The following is a 19,550-nucleotide window of genomic DNA, read 5'->3' on the forward strand; positions in this document are numbered from 1 at the left end:
CTCTGCCCCCCAGCCACAAACCTGCCCCCCTCAGACCCCAGATCTTCCCCTCCCAGCCCCCCAGGGGGAGGAGAGAGGCTGGACACGTCTGCACAGGTCTCGGCTCAGGTAGGAGATTGTCAGCACCTTCTGCTGTGTTTGTAGAAATAGTCTGAATAATCCTGGATCTGTGCGCTGCATCTTACTGCACTGTGAGGAATCTACACACTGCGCTGCATCTTACTGCACCATGAGGAATCTACACACTGCACTGCATCTTACTGCACCATGAGGAATCTACACACTGCACTGCATCTTACTGCACTGTGAGGAATCTACACACTGCGCTGCATCTTACTGCACTGTGTAGAATCTTTGCACTCTTTGCTCGGCTGTCCCTGTTAATTAGTTGTTACACAAAGGGGGGTTGAACCCATGCAGTCGCGGGGACCTGGGCGCTATATGGTATGTGTAAGAGGGGTCCCCGCAAGGGAAACGTGTTATGTGCAACACACACGAACAACAACACTTATTTACACTTTCTCAACTATATAAACATCAATCAGAACAATTGAGAGAGGTATTGTCATTTATTTTACAATACCAGGTATCAACCATTTGTCAGTACATTCTCAATACTTTTTGAAAAGCCCCAGATGGGGGGGGGGAGGAGAGGAAGGTGAAGGAAGGGGTTGTGCTCAGGGCAGTGTAAAGTCAAAGAAAAGTAGACATAGTCAAAATGAAAGCAATCATGAACGATATTGACATATGGATCAGAACAGATCTAACACAAAAGCCCAGATAATTAAGGCATCCATTGCAAGATTATTACACTAAAGACCTTCTGCGGTCACACATGAAACATTGGAAATGATTAGAGGACATGTGCCGGAGGTCCGCATCAAGGAACAAGAGCCGTCGAAGTTTCGACCCCTGGCCGTAGGCTACATTAGGTCCTTTAACGGGGTCTTCATCAGGACAAGTGCAGGAGAAGGAAGGGGCAAGGTTGAAAGGGGCGATAATATCTGTGAAATTAAAACAATAGGTCAAATCACTATTTTAAGATTTTTAAAGCGTCATCCTATTTGACAGAATTCAGTTATACTAACAAGAAATTACCATGGGCTCAGGGCCTGCTGGGCCTCCAAGCGTAGGAAATAGAGTGAGACCAACCATTAGTCTCGGTCAAACTCGGCGATATAGATTCGCATATACACAGAGGAAGAATAACATGGGTGGAACCTCAAGAGATATGATGAGTTACTGGAATTATTAAAAAGGACTGCACTCACATGAGTTATCAACCAATCAGCCGATTGGTGAAGGTTTCTTGGGATGCATTCCCAGTAGTCAAACAACACGGGGGGTAGGGTGCAAAGGAGTATGCACCAACTGTGAATAGAATGTTTAAAATTGATTAAGTCGGATGCTGCTTGTAACAGCGACCCGAGTAGGTGCTGGCCGAGCCATGCAGTTACTTACATTGGAAGAGCAAACTTAAAGGCCACTACGGGTCTTTTCACTCGAAACTTTTCTCTTCATCAAACTTCCAAAGTAAGTGGTCGCTGAGAATGAGAAATAGGTGCAAGTTGCAAACGGCTACATCAAATTGCTGGATTAATCTAAAGGCATTCTTAACCGCGTACATACCTCCAATTTGAAAATTAGTCTGGGAGCCGATCTTCCTTAACTTTGGTATCGGTCTATCTACGAGTCACATCAGATTACTTCGAGGGTCGGAATTGCTCAACCGTTCCGTCAGTCTCCGTGAAGTGGAAACCTTTATGGGGAAATTAAAGGGCTTACACATCAGATACCCGAACAGTATCTTTCTCAGAGTTTTTAGAAGAGAGATTTTTAGAAGAGAGAGGGTTGACGTTCCGCCCCGAAGTGCATGGAGAGATCTCGACCAGACGCAACACCTACAGGTGGTGAACTATGCTCCCACCACTGGACTGAATACATCCAGCACCAGCAGGTCTATCACCAATCCTGTGATTAACATTTCTAAGTACAAACTACAAGATGAAGAGATCAAGGCTTTGAGTAAAGGCCTTTCCTATGTCCCTACAGCGCCAGCCAACAAATTTCTGCTTAAAACAGAATTATACAGATTTTTTAGAAAGATCAGGTTGAGAAACTATTTCCGCAACCAAACAACCAGGCAACAGAGCTCCATCACTGGCCTTAGAGAACCTTCAACTTTTTTCCCACCAACCTATGCGATGAGCCACAAGATCTTGGCATTTGAAGAAATTGTGATGTCTGCGGTAGATCAACTACTCGATCAGAAAAGGTTTGTTAAATTTTATCTAAGCAAAAAAGAGAAGAAAGCATTGATTGATCTTGGCACCAAAAAAGACGTGGTCATCAAACCCGCCGACAAAGGCGGGGCAATTGTTGTGCAAGACCTGACGAAATATAAGGAAGAGATCCATAGACAACTGTCAGACGGCATCAGCTACCGCAAGTTACAGAGCGATCCGTCGAGGGATTTGGCTCGTACTATTCTGTCAACCACGCAGAAAGGTTTGGACGATGGCTTCCTAAGTGAGCAGGAATTTAAATTCTTAAATCAAAAATTTCCTAGATTGGCTACAATCTATACCTTACCCAAGGTGCACAAGAACCTGGATAGCCCCCCTGGACGCCCGATCGTGTCGGGGTGTGGTTCTATGTTAGAGCCACTATGTAAATATATTGATTTCTTCCTAAAGCCCATTGCACTCAACACCAGGGCCTATCTTCGAGACACTACACAAACTATCAATTTGATAGACGAAAGACCATTTGACCAACAAAAGGAGCTTCTGGTGACGTGCGACATTGTATCGCTTTATACCAGCATCCCCCAACAGGATGCTTTGGATGTAATACGGGAGGCACTAGACAAAAGACCTGCTCCTGTACAAGCTCCCACGGATTTCATAATCGAGCTGCTGAGTATCGCAATGAAACAGAACTTCTTTATCTTTCAGGAAGAGTTTTTTGTCCAGACCAAGGGTGTGGCGATGGGGGCTACTTTTGCCCCAAATCTGGCCATCATCTATATGGACCATTTTGAAACCCAGCATATCTTCTCAACCAATAATCCTTTTCATACCCGGCTGACCCTTTGGGTCAGATACATCGACGATGTTCTGTGTATTTGGGAGGGCAGCAAACAACAACTAGCTGAATTCCACGATTGGCTTAATTCCAGAAACCCCAACATCTAATTCACAATGGAATCCAGTAATGAGTCCATTCCGTTTCTTGATATTTCCATCTATGTGGACAAGGATCACCTTCAGACGACACTCTTTAGAAAAGCCACAGAGCGCAATTCCTTGCTACAGTATGGGAGTCACCATCCAATAGGATTAAAAGACAATTTGCCTGTTGGGCAATTCCTGAGAATCAGGAGAAACTGCTCCACCGAGCGAATTATATAAAGGAATCTGAGATCTTAAACGACCGTCTCATCGCACGAGGGTACCCAGCACGAATGGTCAGACGTGCCAGGAAAAGGGCATGGTACAATCCACGCGAAAGCTTACTGAATCCTGAAGCCTCTACTCCAATGGAGCTAGAACGCATTATCTGTGTCACAACCTTTTCTACACGGAGTAATGAGGTCAAACAGATCATCAATAAGAACTGGCATCTGGTGGCAGACGAGATAAAACAACCACATCTCCCACTCCACTCATTCAAAAGGGCAAAAAACATACGTGACATGTTGGTTCATTCCTACCTGGAACCAGAGAGTCATCCAACATTAACAACATTATGGAACTTACCTCCTCTGGTGGGGCATTTTAGATGCAGCACCTGCACTGCTTGTGAAACCACCATCCAGACCAAGTCATTCACCCATGGCGGACGTATCTACACCCTGAAATATTATACGAACTGCAACTCTAGTAGTGTGATCTACATTATAAAATGCCCTTGTAATCATGTATACGTTGGGCAAACTCAACAGAAGATCAAATCTCGTATCTCTTCCCATTGTAGTAGACTGCGATGCAAGGTATTGGGCGCCCCTTTAGTAGACCACTGGCAGAAGGCAGGACATATGGTGTCAGAATTAAGATGGTGGGTTGTTGAGAAAGTATCCCTGGGTACAAGAGGAGGTAACCTGCAGGTAGCTCTCAACACACGAGAATCAAAATGGATGTCCCTTTTAGATTCGATAAAAAATGGTCTGAATGAACAGGATAGCAGTCTGGCACAGTTGGCAGCACTTGGTTGAACAATTGATTGTTGTAGATATAACATTTAAATATGGTGAACAAACTCATCTACACTCTCATGTTAGAGAAGTGCTTGAGTTGGTATCATGTTATTACAATACTATGTCTCATGCTGCTCGTCTACACTCTCATGTCTGAGAAGTGCACGAGCTCTTGTATTCTAGTTCTAAAACCTGCAACGTGTAAATCTGTACCATTTGTTAGGGAACGTATGATTTATTTATTTGAATGCTTACCGGGTTCTCTCAGAAAACGACACCCTCACGATAACGCGATTCATTAAGTAACTCTTCCATTTCCCACAAGTCAGTCAAAAGTAGACTCCGCCCCCAACTCCGCATAGCTGTCTTGCGGAGTTGCCTTGGACAAGCATTGACTGCAGTGGCATCCTGTAGTGCCTGTAAGTACCATGCGCCTCCCCTATAACGAGCGACTTATACTCTGTCACACTACGACATGAGTATTCCCAATCTTGACATCCGATGGTTTTTCCCACTCCGTAGGATTTACTCCCCACGGAAACTGACAACCACGGTTCCCGCCCTAACTCCGCGAAGCAATTATGCGGACTCGGCAGTGATGCTCAACTGATGGTAGCAGCCCTTCCAACAAAACGTGTAAGTTTGTTGTAGAATAACCCTCAACCCTCTCTCTTCTAAAAATCTCTCTTCTAAAAACTCTGAGAAAGATACTGTTCGGGTATCTGAAGAGTAAGCCCTTTAATTTCCCCATAAAGGTTTCCACTTCACGGAGACTGACGGAACGGTTGAGCAATTCCGACCCTCGATGTAATCTGATGTGACTCGTAGATAGACCGATACCAAAGTTAAGGAAGATCGGCTCCCAGACTAATTTTCAAATTGGAGGTATGTACGCGGTTAAGAATGCCTTTAGATTAATCCAGCAATTTGATGTAGCCGTTTGCAACTTGCACCTATTTCTCATTCTCAGCGACCACTTACTTTGGAAGTTTGATGAAGAGAAAAGTTTCGAGTGAAAAGACCCGCAGTGGCCTTTAAGTTTGCTCTTCCAATGTAAGTAACTGCATGGCTCGACCAGCACCTACTCGGGTCACTGTTACAAGCAGCATCCGACTTAATCAATTTTAAACATTCTATTCACAGTTGGTGCATACTCCTTTGCACCCTACCCCCCGTGTTGTTTGACTACTGGGAATGCATACCAAGAAACCTTCACCAATCGGCTGATTGGTTGATAACTCATGTGAGTGCAGTCCTTTTTAATAATTCCAGTAACTCATCATATCTCTTGAGGTTCCACCCATGTTATTCTTCCTCTGTGTATATGCGAATCTATATCGCCGAGTTTGACCGAGACTATTGGTTGGTCTCACTCTATTTCCTACGCTTGGAGGCCCAGCAGGCCCTGAGCCCATGGTAATTTCTTGTTAGTATAACTGAATTCTGTCAAATAGGATGACGCTTTAAAAATCTTAAAATAGTGATTTGACCTATTGTTTTAATTTCACAGATATTATCGCCCCTTTCAACCTTGCCCCTTCCTTCTCCTGCACTTGTCCTGATGAAGACCCCGTTAAAGGACCTAACGTAGCCTACGGCCAGGGGTCGAAACGTCGACGGCTCTTGTTCCTTGATGCGGACCTCCGGCACATGTCCTCTAATCATTTCCAATGTTTCATGTGTGACCGCAGAAGGTCTTTAGTGTAATAATCTTGCAATGGATGCCTTAATTATTTGGGCTTTTGTGTTAGATCTGTTCTGATCCATATGTCAATATCGTTCATGATTGCTTTCATTTTGACTATGTCTACCTTTCTTTGACTTTACACTGCCCTGAGCACACCCCCTTCCTTCACCTTCCTCTCCTTTCCCCCCCCCCCATCTGGGGCTTTTCAAAAAGTATTGAGAATGTACTGACAAATGGTTGATACCTGGTATTGTAAAATAAATGACAATACCTCTCTCAATTGTTCTGATTGATGTTTATATAGTTGAGAAAGTGTAAATAAGTGTTGTTGTTCGTGTGTGTTGCACATAACACGTTTCCCTTGCGGGGACCCCTCTTACACATACCTGTTAATTTGTTGACTTGCACAACCCTATCCCTATGTCTAAAGTATGTCCTCCAGTCTGTTGAGTGTCAGTGCTACCCTGCTACCCCGTGCCTCTTCTCTCCATTTGCCAATGTTTCCATCTCTCATTCGAAGCAAAAGCTTCAGTCATTGCAAAAGTTTCCTGTGGCAAAGGTTGGCTTGTGGCATTATCTGCTGCAGAGATTGTGTGTGTGTGTGCACAGACCTTGGGTCTGGCAGGGTGCAGGCTTGTCAAGCAGTGGAACTTACGTGTCTCTGTTTTTAATGTACCTCTGCAGGAGGAGGTGTGTCTGCAGGTTGGGTGTGTGTACCTGTGACTAGGGTAGGGTTGTATTTGCAGGCTTTGTATGTGCCTTTATGAGGCGTGTCTGCAGTGTGTCTCTTTGCAGGGTGTCTGTCTTGGCAGATGTTTGTGGGCTGTCAGTCACTATTCCTGGCCTCTCTTCTCTGTACAGAGATCTTTAGGACCACTGGCTGAAAAGAAGGTCTGCGCTGTGCAGAATAGTCGGGTACTACTTGACACACCGCACACCGCAGACGTCTGAGCAAAGTCACGTGTGAAGTTCTAGTTCTTCCCCAGAGTTCGAAAAGAAGGGCAGGAAAGAGGAAAGAATTAACTTTATTTATGAATTCCAAAAAGTCTAATTGGTAGTGCTAAAAATATGATTTAAGTGTGAATGTGATTCTTCAACAGTTATAGGTGTCGTTTGCTGTTGAGTGGTGCCAATACTTGAACCAACTTTAGTGCTTTGAATCTCCAGTCTCCAAACAGTGTAAATGCGCTAACTGGAGGGATCCATGTATTTTCCTGCGGGTTACCAATTCCAACTCTAGTGCGATACTTAAGGGGTCCCATGTTCCTACCGTCCACTTGTATGAGTGGGTTCATGCACATACTGCACAGATTGTGTTACCTTTTTATCACAAGTACCAATAATAATACATTCCTAAGAAAAATACATTGAAAAGTAATCCTAAATTAAACCAAGTTTGCACCAAGACCTTCTCATGCTGTCCCAACTCCACACCTGGTTTTACTATCAAAAAGAGCTGTGAATGTGTCTGTTATGGTCAATCTATTATTTAGGTGGTAAATAGGACAAGTGGATTTATCTAAAGGACAAGTAGATTTCTGTATCAATCTGCCCTTTGGACAAGCAGATTTTTCACATAATTCCCCACCCCTGTAAGGGGTATTAACAGATCTGTAAGGTGCACTGAGTATCACTCACGGTACAAAGATGTTTACACTATAAGACATATGTGCGCTTTGCCCTGCTTTTTGCTCACACCATGAGGGATATATAGTTTCTCTTTCACACACTGCACTGCTTATTACTGACACTGTGAGTGGTTTTAAATAAATGAGGGGGCATGTGACCATTGCACCATGTTCCATATTATCAAGTGAGTGGAGACAGCTTTCTGGTGTTGCTCAGGAGCCATTTTAAGAGTTATTTCAGAATCTTCAGGGTGTGGAAGCAGACACGTCCTTGACCTGGGCTGACCTGTCCTGCTTTTTGTTGCTGATGATCCCTAGGTTACTGGCGTGCGAGCTGGGGTGGGAGTATGTCCTCGGGTGGCTGGCCGTCAGGTGGAGTCCCATGGACAGGTGTTGTTTCCAAAGATCACCACTTCTGTCTTGTCAGTGTTGAGTTTGAGACAGTTGGGAGTCATCCAGGTGGCCTCTTCCATCATGCAGGTGGTGCACTTGTTCCTTGTGTTGTTAGTTTTGTCCAAGAGGGACAGTCTGCGTTGTGTGTTGTCGTTGTTGGAAAGGATGTTGATGTAGTGGGCACAGATGACGTTGGCCAGTGGGGTTATGTAAGTGTTGATGAAGGTCCTGCTGAGGGTTGAACCTTGAGGTGCTCCGCAGATGAGATTTCCGGTTTCCAAAGAGTTTGGCGTCAGGTTGACTGTCTGAGTTACTTTTGTCAGGAAGGAGCAAATCTGTCGCTGGCAGGTCTGATCTTGTGAAGGCGCCTGATGAGGATGGGGAGTGGTGCCATGTGAAACGCCGCTGAGAGGTGTAATAGGATAAAGGCCTCACTCTCTTGTTTTTAGGATCATGCAGATGGCTCAGGTGGGTGCGACGAGGGCTGTTCCTGTGCAGACATACAAACTGGCAAAGCAAGCCATGTATGTGTAATTCTATGCATACATGACTGAAAATTATACAGTGTCATAACATTTACACCTGGCAGGTATTCTATTGTGGGTCACTGTCCGGCATTAAAGCAGCCATCAACAACTCTCTGACTGGACACTGAGACGCTTGTTGCTGAAAAACTCACTTAGATCACTTTGGTGGGTCCCATTGTTGCTTAATCTTTTCTTTTTGGGAATGAAGGAATTTCTTTTTAGATGTTTATAACTTGAAACGCAGTAGCAGGGACCTATGCGCCCTTAAGGCCGCGTGTAGCCTCGTCTCTCCCTGCGCCCAGACTGTCTCTGCGAGCGCCTTGGCCGCTTGCAGGAGCAAAAGGGACTTTAAGGACATTTTACCGTCCCCATTGGCAAGTGTTTTCCCACCTGCTGCATATCGTCAAGGAAATGTTCTTTTACTGTCCCTCTAGAAGGCGTGAAAACTCTTTCTTGAGCGGCAGACTGCGCTGGAGGCCCAGGACATGCACTGAAGCTGCTACTTCAACTAAGAATGGAGCATTGCGGGTTCCTGTCTAGTGGCAGTTTTGACTTTTCATAAAGTAGTGTCCAGGGTTAATATGCCTACTCCAAAGAATGTGTACCATACAAATCGCAGAGATGAGTTTATGTGGATAGCTCAAGTGGTTACTGCTGTTGTCACAGAGATCTTTTTGATACTTACAATTCATAGCTCATAATCCTAATATAGTACAGTGACCTATAAATTGTTATCAAAGACCTGCATGGTATGTGGTATAGGTTAGAACGTTATGCTTTTTTTTAGATGGTCGTCCTGCTGTGCTTCCATGAATCCTCATGCATAATGTATGAGATCTCGAACTAGGGGAACCTGTGTTCTGGATGCAATGTTGTATCTAGGTAAAGGGTCAATCCCTGTAAACCGTGACAAGTGTAATGTAGGGAAGAATATAGGTGAAGGGTAAAGAAGTTACCGGGGCCTATATTGTGGTACCTATATGAAATACAACACTGTGATCTTGGTACGGACGGGTATAAGTCTAGAACAAGCATGTTGTGGTGGCTATAGTGCTTTCTGATGTCTGTCATGTCAGTAACAAAAGGCCGTAATCTAACATCGACTATGGTATAGTTTATCAGGCTGCTGCTAGGCACTCTTATTGAAGGTGTGCCTCCCTTCCTTATCTGAGAGAGTTCTTCCATTGATGGCGCGGACGCTCTAATTCAGAGACATGGCTTTGGGTTGGAGCGCTAGTGGCGTCCATTTCTTTATAGGGCTTATTGCTAGGTTCAGAATGTACCAAACTCTATCCTCTTCCGATACTATCTCTATACTGGGGCTAGCCACTGGCTCAAACTGGCAATTGAAATCGCTGCCAACTATTTTTAAATGTCCTACCGGAAGACCTGCTATATGGGATGTGAGCATACTGACTGATGGAGATTCCTGTTTGTTACTCCTGAGATCACCTCCTCCTTTGCTACTTTGCAGCCCAAATGGGTTCCCTCGCCCGTCAGCAGCTCCCCAGATGGTCTACCCTGCCCCTAGTTATAGCTTCTGCACTGTGTGTTGAAAAGCCGGCTCGATGTACCTTTGTGGTTGGCCAGGTTTCTTGAGAGAGACAGATGTCAAACTGGTCAACAAAATGGCACCAGCCTATATTGTCTAGTTTGTTGCTGGAGCCCGCAATGTTCCATGATAAGACCCTTAGGGTGGACATTGGATCTACCGGTCCTGGGCCCTTTTGGTCACCTATGCGTACCAATGTTGCCCTACGGTCAACAGGTGTAGGAGCGGGGGGTTGTCTTCCATGACAAAATTAGTGTCTACAGTTCCCACTTGGTGAAGAGGTGTGCAAACAGGCATGGAGACTGCTGAAGGGCGGTCCGTAGGTGCTGGGAGCTTGTTTCTAATGGCTGGTAAAAGGGTCTGACTGACTCTGGTCTCCTGTTTTCGAATACCCACCTTTGGAACAGCCGTCTGTGGTGTACATGATGCGATTCAAACACTGTGAAATCTCACTATTAGCTAGTCAATCCACCTGGCAAAAAGCATTCTATCGGTTATACACAGGAACGCTGTAAGGCCCCGGACACCTGGGTAGGCCAGTGGTGGGTACACCGGGTCGTAAGGGATATATGATGTTACAACGCGGACTTTTACTCCGCATACCGTTACAACGCGGTTTTTACAACACGGATACTGTAACAACGCATGTATTTACAACGCATTTTTTTACAACGCAGGTACCTTTACAGCGCAGACCATTACAACGTAAGTATTGGTAAGTATATGTTAATATTAATAATATAATAGTAACTTAATTTTAAAAATATAATTTAATGTAATTTTAAATAATGTAATTTCCGTTAATTATTTTAAATTTAAATTAATATTACTTTATTTTTACCATGTACCCCTGTACCCCAGAAACTGTAGACTGACCCTAAACCCCAAAAATAAATTAAAGTAATTTTATGAAATATAATTTAAATTAATTATTGAAAATTAAAAAAAATATAACTTTATTTTTACCCTGTACCCCTGTACCCCAAAAACTCAAAACTGACCCTCAACCCCAAAAATAATGCAATGTAATTTAATTTAATTTATTTACTATTAAATAATTTAATTTAAAATTAAATTTAATTTATTTTTACCCTGTACCCCAAAAACTGAAAACTGACCCTGAACCCTAAAAATACCCCTTTACCCAAAAACTGAAAACTGACCCTGAACCCTAAAAATACCCCTTTACCCAAAAACTGAAAACTGACCCTGAACCCTAAAAATACCCTTTAAAATTAAATTAAATTTATTTTTACCCTGTACCCCAAAAACTGAAAACTGACCCTGAACCCTAAAAATACCCCTTTACCCAAAAACTGAAAACTGACCCTGAACCCTAAAAATACCCCTTTACCCAAAAACTAAAAACTGACCCTGAACCCTAAAAATACCCCTTTACCCAAAAACTAAAAACTGACCCTGAACCCTAAAAATACCCCTTTACCCAAAAACTGAAAACTGACCCTGAACCCTAAAAATACCCCTTTACCCAAAAACTGAAAACTGACCCTGAACCCTAAAAATACCCCTTTACCCAAAAACTGAAAACTGACCCTGAACCCTAAAAATACCCCTTTACCCAAAAACTGAAAACTGACCCTGAACCCTAAAAATACCCCTTTACCCAAAAACTGAAAACTGACCCTGAACCCTAAAAATACCCCTTTACCCAAAAACTGAAAACTGACCCTGAACCCTAAAAATACCCCTTTACCCAAAAACTGAAAACTGACCCTGAACCCTAAAAATACCCCTTTACCCAAAAACTGAAAACTGACCCTGAACCCTAAAAATACCCCTTTACCCAAAAACTGAAAACTGACCCTGAACCCTAAAAATACCCCTTTACCCTAAAACCCAAAACTGACCCTAACCCCTAAAAATACCCCTTTACCCCAAACATATAACATTTAAAAAATAACTATATACTTACCAATACTTACGTTGTAATTGTATGCGTTGTAAAGGTACCTGCGTTGTAAAAAAATGCGTTGTAAAAACATGAGTTGTAACAGTATCCGCGTTGTAATGGATGCGTTGTAAAAGTAGTGCGTTGCGTTGTAAAAAATGCGTTGTAACAGGTGCACACCGGTCGTAAGTAATGTGTTTGATGTAGAGGAGGAAGAGTGTGGGCAACCCAACCTAGACAAGATGATGGCTTATAAAAGTACCCCAAAGGGAGAAGACCAATGCTAGTGGTCCTCTCTCGCGTATGTGCCGCATCAAATAGTAGTTTGGGATCCAGAGTGGGGTCTTTGAAGTTGATATTGACGCAATTCTCCTCGCGATCTATTTGACTCCTGCCAAGTGAAAAGTATATTGCGGGCAAGTGAGGGAGGGAAGTTCCTGTTCCACGTGAGCCAGGTCAGGCACTTGTTAGCCAGACTGTCAAAGGTCTCTCTCTGCTCGTTGCCCTGTCCCTGTACTCCGTTCAGGATTGCTCCATAGGGGCAAGCTTCAAGGGGTAGGCTAATAATAGGAAGGTTCTCCTCTCTTTGAGGAGCCACGTTCCCGTTGTGCCCAGTGAACCCCCCCTGTTGGCAATTCTGCATTGTACGTTGTCCCGTCTTGGGTCCTCCCCAGTTGTCCCTGGTTTCATTGTGCTTGTGCCGTTGAGTTAATAAAATGGAATTGTTTTTTATAAGGCGCATGTCTATTCGGAAGCATCCCAGCGCTGAGCGAGTGAAACTAGAGGGATCCAGATTTGTGGCAAGAGCCAGGTTTTTAAATGTTCCGAAAGATGGAGTGGGAGAGTTCCCTAAGAGGGGAAGTGGGAGAGTGTTCCAAAGCTTGGCGGCATTGTGTGAAAAAAGCCTGCACTTCCACTATATTGAGCGAGTTGAAACAAAGGTTTCTGGACGCTTTGTATGGGCGAATCAAGTCTTTGATGATGGGAGGTCAGTTACCTCCCAGAGACTTGTGGACTATGCACAGGGCCTTAAAGTGAATTCTCTCCAGCACTGGAAGCCAGTGCAGGAAGCGCAGAGCGGGCTTTGCCGAGCAGCGATGGCTGGTGCCAGTGATCAATCGTGCCCCTGCGTTCTTAGCAATCTGGAGCCTAGCAACCGCCGCAGTGGGGGCTCCCAGATCGAGGACGCTGGAGGGGGGAGTAGGGACAAAACTTTGCGAAGCATTTTAAGTAGACCATAGCATGACACTACCGTCCTCCTAGCTTGAGTTTTAAAGGAGTGGTTTTGGTCGAGCCATATGCCTAAGCTTTTTATTTCAGGCTTTGAGACCGGGGCTGAGCCTGTGCAAACTGGCCAGAGGTCCTTGAGGCTAGAGCTTAGGTGGTTGCAGAGCAACATCAGCTCGGTTTTGTCGCCATTGAGCTTATCCATTTAGCCACTTCCTCCAGACACAAAAAAAGGTCAGTGGATGACTGACCCGCTTGATTTAGTGGTACGACTAGCTGCGTGTCGTCTGCATAGGACACTAGCTGGATTCCAAAAGGGGCAACAACGTCCGCCAGTGGAGCCATATACACATTAAAAAGAGTCGGGCTCAGGGAAGAACCCTGAGGGACTCCACACTGTAAGGGTAGGGGATCGGAGGAGATGTCATCTTTGAACACTGATGCTGAGTGTCCTTGAGATACTGATAGTGACGCTTGCATTGGTTTTCTTCGTCATGTCATGCCTTGATTCTGCAGCTGACGAGGGTTGCGCATGATCCCCTTGCTTAGTAGACTGAAGTGTCAGTAGTGCTGAGGGTTTGGTGACATTGTTAAGTGTTTGTTTGATCGCTGTCAGAAAGGGTGTGACTTCCAATGTTATGATCCCTTCAAACATTCCAGCTAGTTCTGCTACTAAGTCACCTGCCCAGCCTGGTTTTGAGTTACGGCCTGTGCCATCCACTATGCAGTCACGGTTTATAGGCGCTTTGGTAGTGGGCGCGGGGGGTAACAAGGGAGCAATTCTTCACTTGTTACTTCTGGACAATCCTTTTCACTTCTTTGGCAGCTTACTAGATCTCCTCCTGCAGGTCCCCCAAAAGCGAGTTACCGGGTGACTGGATGGTGGCCTCGCTCAGTGCACTAGTCGTCATCCCTTCCTCAAGAGTGGCCCCAGTTGGGACAGGCTCACGCGGACCAGGCTGTGATTGTGCTAACTCTCTGGGCCCATAGGGTCTCCTCTCGGTCTGCTCGATTTCTGTGTCTACAACGCTAATCGCCCTCTGGGGCATCAAATCTACTGAAGTTGTTTTGGGGGGGAGTGAGTGTTGATAACGCCCCAGTGCCATTGTGCTTTCCCATGAGGGCCTCACTGTGGTTCCGCTTTGGTGGAACCTCAGTAACTGGCGAGACAGAATGTCCGTGGATACCGCCTCCACACGGCTCCCTCCATACAATAGTTCAGCCTGCTGCCGCCACAACACCCCACAAGTAGGTTGGTTTGAGGAAATCAAGGTGTGCATGTGCTTGTGGCCGGTGTTGAGTGGCAATCAAGGACAGTGAGTGAAGAGAGGTCCAGCAACGCACTTGTAGCAGTAGTATAGCAATATAGCAATGCAACAAAGCAGCATGCAACAATCAAGTTTCAAACTGTTTTTTTCACTTACCTCCTCCCCCGCTCTGGCTTGAGCCGCTGCCCCCACACACACAAAAGCTGAAAAATCAGAACAGCGTGCTAACCGCTAAGGACTGAAGAGGCAGCTGTAAGGTGTAGACATGGGAAGAATGATTTTCCAGTGTATTAAAGCCCCAGTCAGTACCAATGACAAAAACAGGGATGGGAGCAGGCTATCAATCAACCACACGGCTATTCAATTGTGATGGTCTCAAGGCACTGGGGGTGGGGCGGGGGGCTGCTGATCTGTCTGGGCATGGCGGTTTAGTCGAAGAGCAAGGTCTTGAAATCCTTCCTGAATAGGGTCAGCGATGAGGATTGCCTGAGGTGGAGGGGCAGGGTGTTCCAGGTCTTAGCAGCGAGGTAGAAGACAGATCTTTTTCTGCTTCTGGTCTTGTGAATCCGTGGGACGGTGGCCAGGACAAGTGGTACGGAGCGAAGTTGTCTGGCGGGTTGGTTGTCTCCCTAGCGAGGGATGACGCCATAGACCAAGTGTTAGAATTGAGGGTCTCTGGTTGGCGCAAGTATTCCCTTGTGACAAGCAGGGACCCTCTCCTGTAAGTCAGGGTAAAGGATGACCCCTTAGAATTATCCTTGCTCACCCTCTAGGTGCGTGGCGTGAGCAGCCAAGGCTATTCTTCAGGCGTTATTGGGTTAAGCATTTGTAATCACACACGCAGTAAATGTACCAATCCCCCCACAAATGGACACCAGGCTGTGGATATGTAAAAATACGTTTCTATATAAAAAAATATCTCTATGCAGTAAGACTTTAACACAAGACCAATATAACGTTTTTAGCTTAGGCCACAAGATTGTAAAATAATGGCAAGTTCTCCTTTAGATGGTGCGCTGCTTCCTTTCAGCCTCTTTTACTTAAAAATAGTTCTCTAGGTCTTAAGTTGTCTTTACAGCCTTTTCAAATGCTTTTCCTGGGATTACTAGTTACTTGATGCCCCTTTTGGATGCACTGGCCGCTTCGTGGCGCTTCTGTGCGCTGTCCCCGGTGAAATATAATCGGCCCTACCACGGCTCACGCATCTAGCGTGAGCAAGCGTACGTCGCGTACGGGGCACTTCTAGAGGCACGAGGCGAAGCAAGGCAAAACCCTGGTACGAGCCGTACTCTTCTTGTGCGGCTCGTACTGCGGTGGGGTTTCAACGTACTGGGCCCTTTTCAGAGGGCTAGGGGCACAGGTTAGATTCCGCAGGCAAAAGCGCTCAACTCCTCGTAACAACAAGCGCACTGCTCGGTTCTGTGGGGCACAGCGTTACAACGTGGGATCTCTTCTCAGGCAATCCGACGCGCACAGCTAGATAACGGGGAAATAAAGCTTTGTGGGGCCCGAGCCCGTTATGCTAGCGCCGTACCTTCAGACCGCAGTTCTCTTTCTGGTACGAGTCGTACATGGGGATTGCGACACGTTTCTTTAGCTGGGACTTTGGATCTCTTCTTACAGCGGGTGTGTGCCCACAGGCAGGCGCGGCACACGACCTCAGTACGGACGGTACTGGGGTCTCCCAAAGGGGGGCGGCGCGACCTGTGAAGTCTCTCAGGGGGTGAGGCAGGACAGAAGGGTACGCTCTATGGTACGGGTGGCTGTCTCGGTGGGGATCACCGGCCACAGAGGAATTTCCAGCAGGAGGGGCGAATGAGCGTTTCATCGCGCTCCTGATGGCAGGCAGGGGCAGAGGAGCAGGCAGCCTGACCCGGGGGCAGAGAGCGACTCTAAACAGAGCGAGGCTCTCACAGGTGAAGGGCAGGCGAGCTCCCGAGTGCCACAGCCCTAGGAGGGGGCGATGGGGGAGCAGACTCAGCTCCGGCGGGAGGCACACACGGCTCGAAGTTAAAGACGAGAGATGGCACAAGGAACCCACTGGTCCTGGGGTTCCGTTCAGGGGGCAAGCTCAATCAAGCCATTGGAGAAAGTTTCAAGCACACGTCAGCAAAGTCTTTTCAGCAAGTCTTCTTCTCTTCTTCCTCAGCAAGGCAGACAGCAGGCCAGTCCTTCCAGCTTCTTCTCCTTCTAGTTGGACAGAGGTTCGTTGTGGGAAACAGGATCTAGTTTCTTGGGAGCAGGGCTCCTATACTTATACTCAGTTTCTTTTGTTCTTTCGGGCCAGGGGGGCCTTTGCATAGCCTAATTCAGTTTTGAAGCACTCTGTTGTGCTGTTCCTGGCTTTTCCTTTCAGTGTGAGGGGCAGGGATATCAGACTCTCCACAGGAGGTGGAGCCGGCATTGTGATGACAGGAGCAGCAAGGAGTACTCTGTTGACAGTCCTCCCTCTTCCTGGGCCAGGTGTCGGGCTAAGTCATCAGTCGCTCTCCAAGAGGTGGAGCCAGCATTGTGGTGGCAGAGCACAGCCCTATTCAGAGTCCAGGGGCACTCCCACCTCCCACCAAGGTGTAATCCTTGCATTCACCACCTGTCATCCCCCAGCCCTGTCACTCACATAACCCAGACAGTCAGATACACAGCCTAGAAGAGGCGGGCTGGAATGGGTAGGCAAGCAAATGCTAGCTTTCTAAAAGTAGCATTTGCAAACACAGGATATTAAAATAAACTTTACTAAAAGAAGTATTTTATTATTCTGAGTTCAGGCATACTAAACTTTATTTTCTAACATGTTCCCTGAGCCTGCTGGGATTATAGGTTGTAATAATTCCAGTAGCCCATCTTGGCCTAAGAGAACAGGTAGCCCTACTATAGTGAAAAACGAATTTGGCTGTAATTCACTATTAGGACATGCCACACACATCAGGCTTGTCCTACCTCACACTTACAATGCACCCTGCCCTAGGGCCTACCATAGGGGTGACTAACGTGAAGCAAAGGGAAGGTTTAGAGACTGGCAAGTGTGTGCACTTGCTCAGCCAGCATGACAGTACCAGACTGCACGCAGGTTCTGCAATGGCAGACCTATACACATTTTAAAAGGCTGCTTCTGTGGGTGGCGCAACCAGCGCTGCAGGCCCACTAGCAGTATTGGCATTTACAAGCCCTGGCACTCCTGGTGCACTTTACTGGGGACTGACAGTAAATCCAATGAGCCAATCATGGAAATCAATCACATGTACATTTTGCACAGGGAGAGCATATGCACTTTAGCACTGGTCAGCAGTGGTAAAGTGCCCAGAGTCATTAAACCAACAAAAACAGGTCAGAGAGAATATTGGAGGAAGGCAAAAAGTTCAGGGATGACCCTGCCAAGAGGGCCAAGTCCAACACCAAGGGATTAACAATCTGACCCCGTGCCTCACCAAAGTGCTGGAGTGGATGACCTCCTCATTTTTAAAACTAAATGGGTCGAAAACTGATATTATGCTTTTGGGCTACAAAGCCCCTATCAACCTTGACCCATGGTGGCCAAACTGTCTTGGTCCTCCACCCCTCCCTAAGAACCAGATAAAAAGCCTGGGGGTGTGGCTTGACTCCTCTTTGGGATTCCAAGTCCAGGCAAAGAAGGTTGCTGCGACCTGTTATGGACTGATTAGGGTCCTCAGGAAGGTCTTGAACTTTCTTCCGTTTGAAGCCAGACGCATGCTAGTACAGTCGCTGATTCTCTCGCGGCTGGACTATGCCAATGCTGTCTATTGTGGGGCCCCTGCAGGGTCCATCCAAACTTTGCAATCTGTGCAGAACTGCACAGCTCGGCTGCTTATGAACGTACCCAGATGCAGCTCTGCGAAGGCCGCATTGCGACATCTTCATTGGCTGCCGATTCATGAAAGAATAACGTTCAAAACGCTGTGCATGGCGCATAAGTCCGTCTGGAATTATGGTCCCACTGTTCTTTATCCTCTGTTTCGCCGACACCAATCTCTCAGATCCTGGAGATCTAATCAGCGTAATCTACTGGTGGTACCAAGGATGAAGCGAGCTCGAATGGGTGGTCGCCAGCTCTCTTTTCTAGCAGCCAAGTGCTGGAACAATCTCCCAGATAACATCAGGCTTGAAAGTAACCATCTCACCTTTAGGAAGCGACTGAAGACACTTCTGTTCCATTGATTGTCTTCAACCAGTCCTCTGGTCTAACAGCGCTGGGATGCCTTAGGGTAGCCATGCGCTATAGAAAAGAGTATTCATTCATTCATTCATGTAGAGTGAGAGGCGGTGGTTCAGGTGATCCTGCATCGTGGAAGGCTTTGTAGGCATGTGTGAGGAGCATGAAGGTGATTCTCTTGTTGACTGGTATGTAGAGTGAGAGGCGGTGGTTCAGGTGATCCTGCATCGTGGAAGGCTTTGAAGGCATGTGTGAGGAGCATGAAGGTGATTCTCTTGTTGACCGGGAGCCAGTGGAGTTGTTGGCGGTGTTGTAGAGTGAGAGGCGGTGGTTCAGGTGATCCTGCATCGTGGAGGGCTTTGTAGGCATGTGTGAGGAGCATGAAGGGGATTCTCTTGTTGACTGGGAGCCAGTGGAGTTGTTGGCGGGTATGTAGAGTGAGAGGCGGTGGTTCAGGTGGTCCTGCATCGTGGAGGGCTTTGTAGGCATGTGTGAGGAGCATGAAGGTGATTCTCTTGTTGACTGGGAGCCAGTGGAGTTGTTGGCGGTGTTGTAGAGTGAGAGGCGGTGGTTCAGGTGGTCCTGCATCGTGGAAGGCTTTGTAGGCATGAGTGAGGAGCATGAAGGTGATTCTCTTGTTGACTGGGAGCCAGTGGAGTTGTTGGCGGTGTTGTAGAGTGAGAGGCGGTGGTTCAGGTGGTCCTGCATCGTGGAGCACTGTGTAGGCATGCGTGAGGAGCATGAAGGTGATTCTCTTGTTGACTGGGACCTCATTGGGTTGCCGGACACAATTTTGCTTCAACGTTCGCCTCCATAGCTGTTTAACTTTCATGTTGTGTTCCGCAACACCTTGCACTCCAATTCTATATTGTATTGCCTGAGACCATTTTACCTATGTGGCATTAGCACTAATCAATGCCATCTTGCTTGTGCTCCCTGGTGGCAGTCTTCCTCCACTGTGTTCCCTGACGCCATTGTCTTGGATGTTATGAG

General features: G+C 46.5%; 1 protein-coding gene across 1 annotated transcript in view; it reads left to right on the top strand.

Moving 5' to 3' along the window:
- Positions 1 to 2,204: 2,204 nt before the first annotated feature.
- The window catches only part of LOC147664899 (uncharacterized), a 98,171-nt gene continuing 80,825 nt past the window's right edge, over positions 2,205 to 19,550 (top strand). Inside the window, exon 1 of the mRNA XM_086949916.1 lies at positions 2,205 to 2,885. Coding sequence (XP_086806042.1) covers positions 2,205 to 2,885 — 681 coding nt within the window. The remainder of the gene's footprint in view (positions 2,886 to 19,550) is intronic.

This window comes from Lissotriton vulgaris, unplaced genomic scaffold, assembly GCF_964263255.1.
Source record: "Lissotriton vulgaris unplaced genomic scaffold, aLisVul1.2 SCAFFOLD_680, whole genome shotgun sequence".
In the NCBI taxonomy this organism is placed as follows: domain Eukaryota; kingdom Metazoa; phylum Chordata; class Amphibia; order Caudata; family Salamandridae; genus Lissotriton; species Lissotriton vulgaris.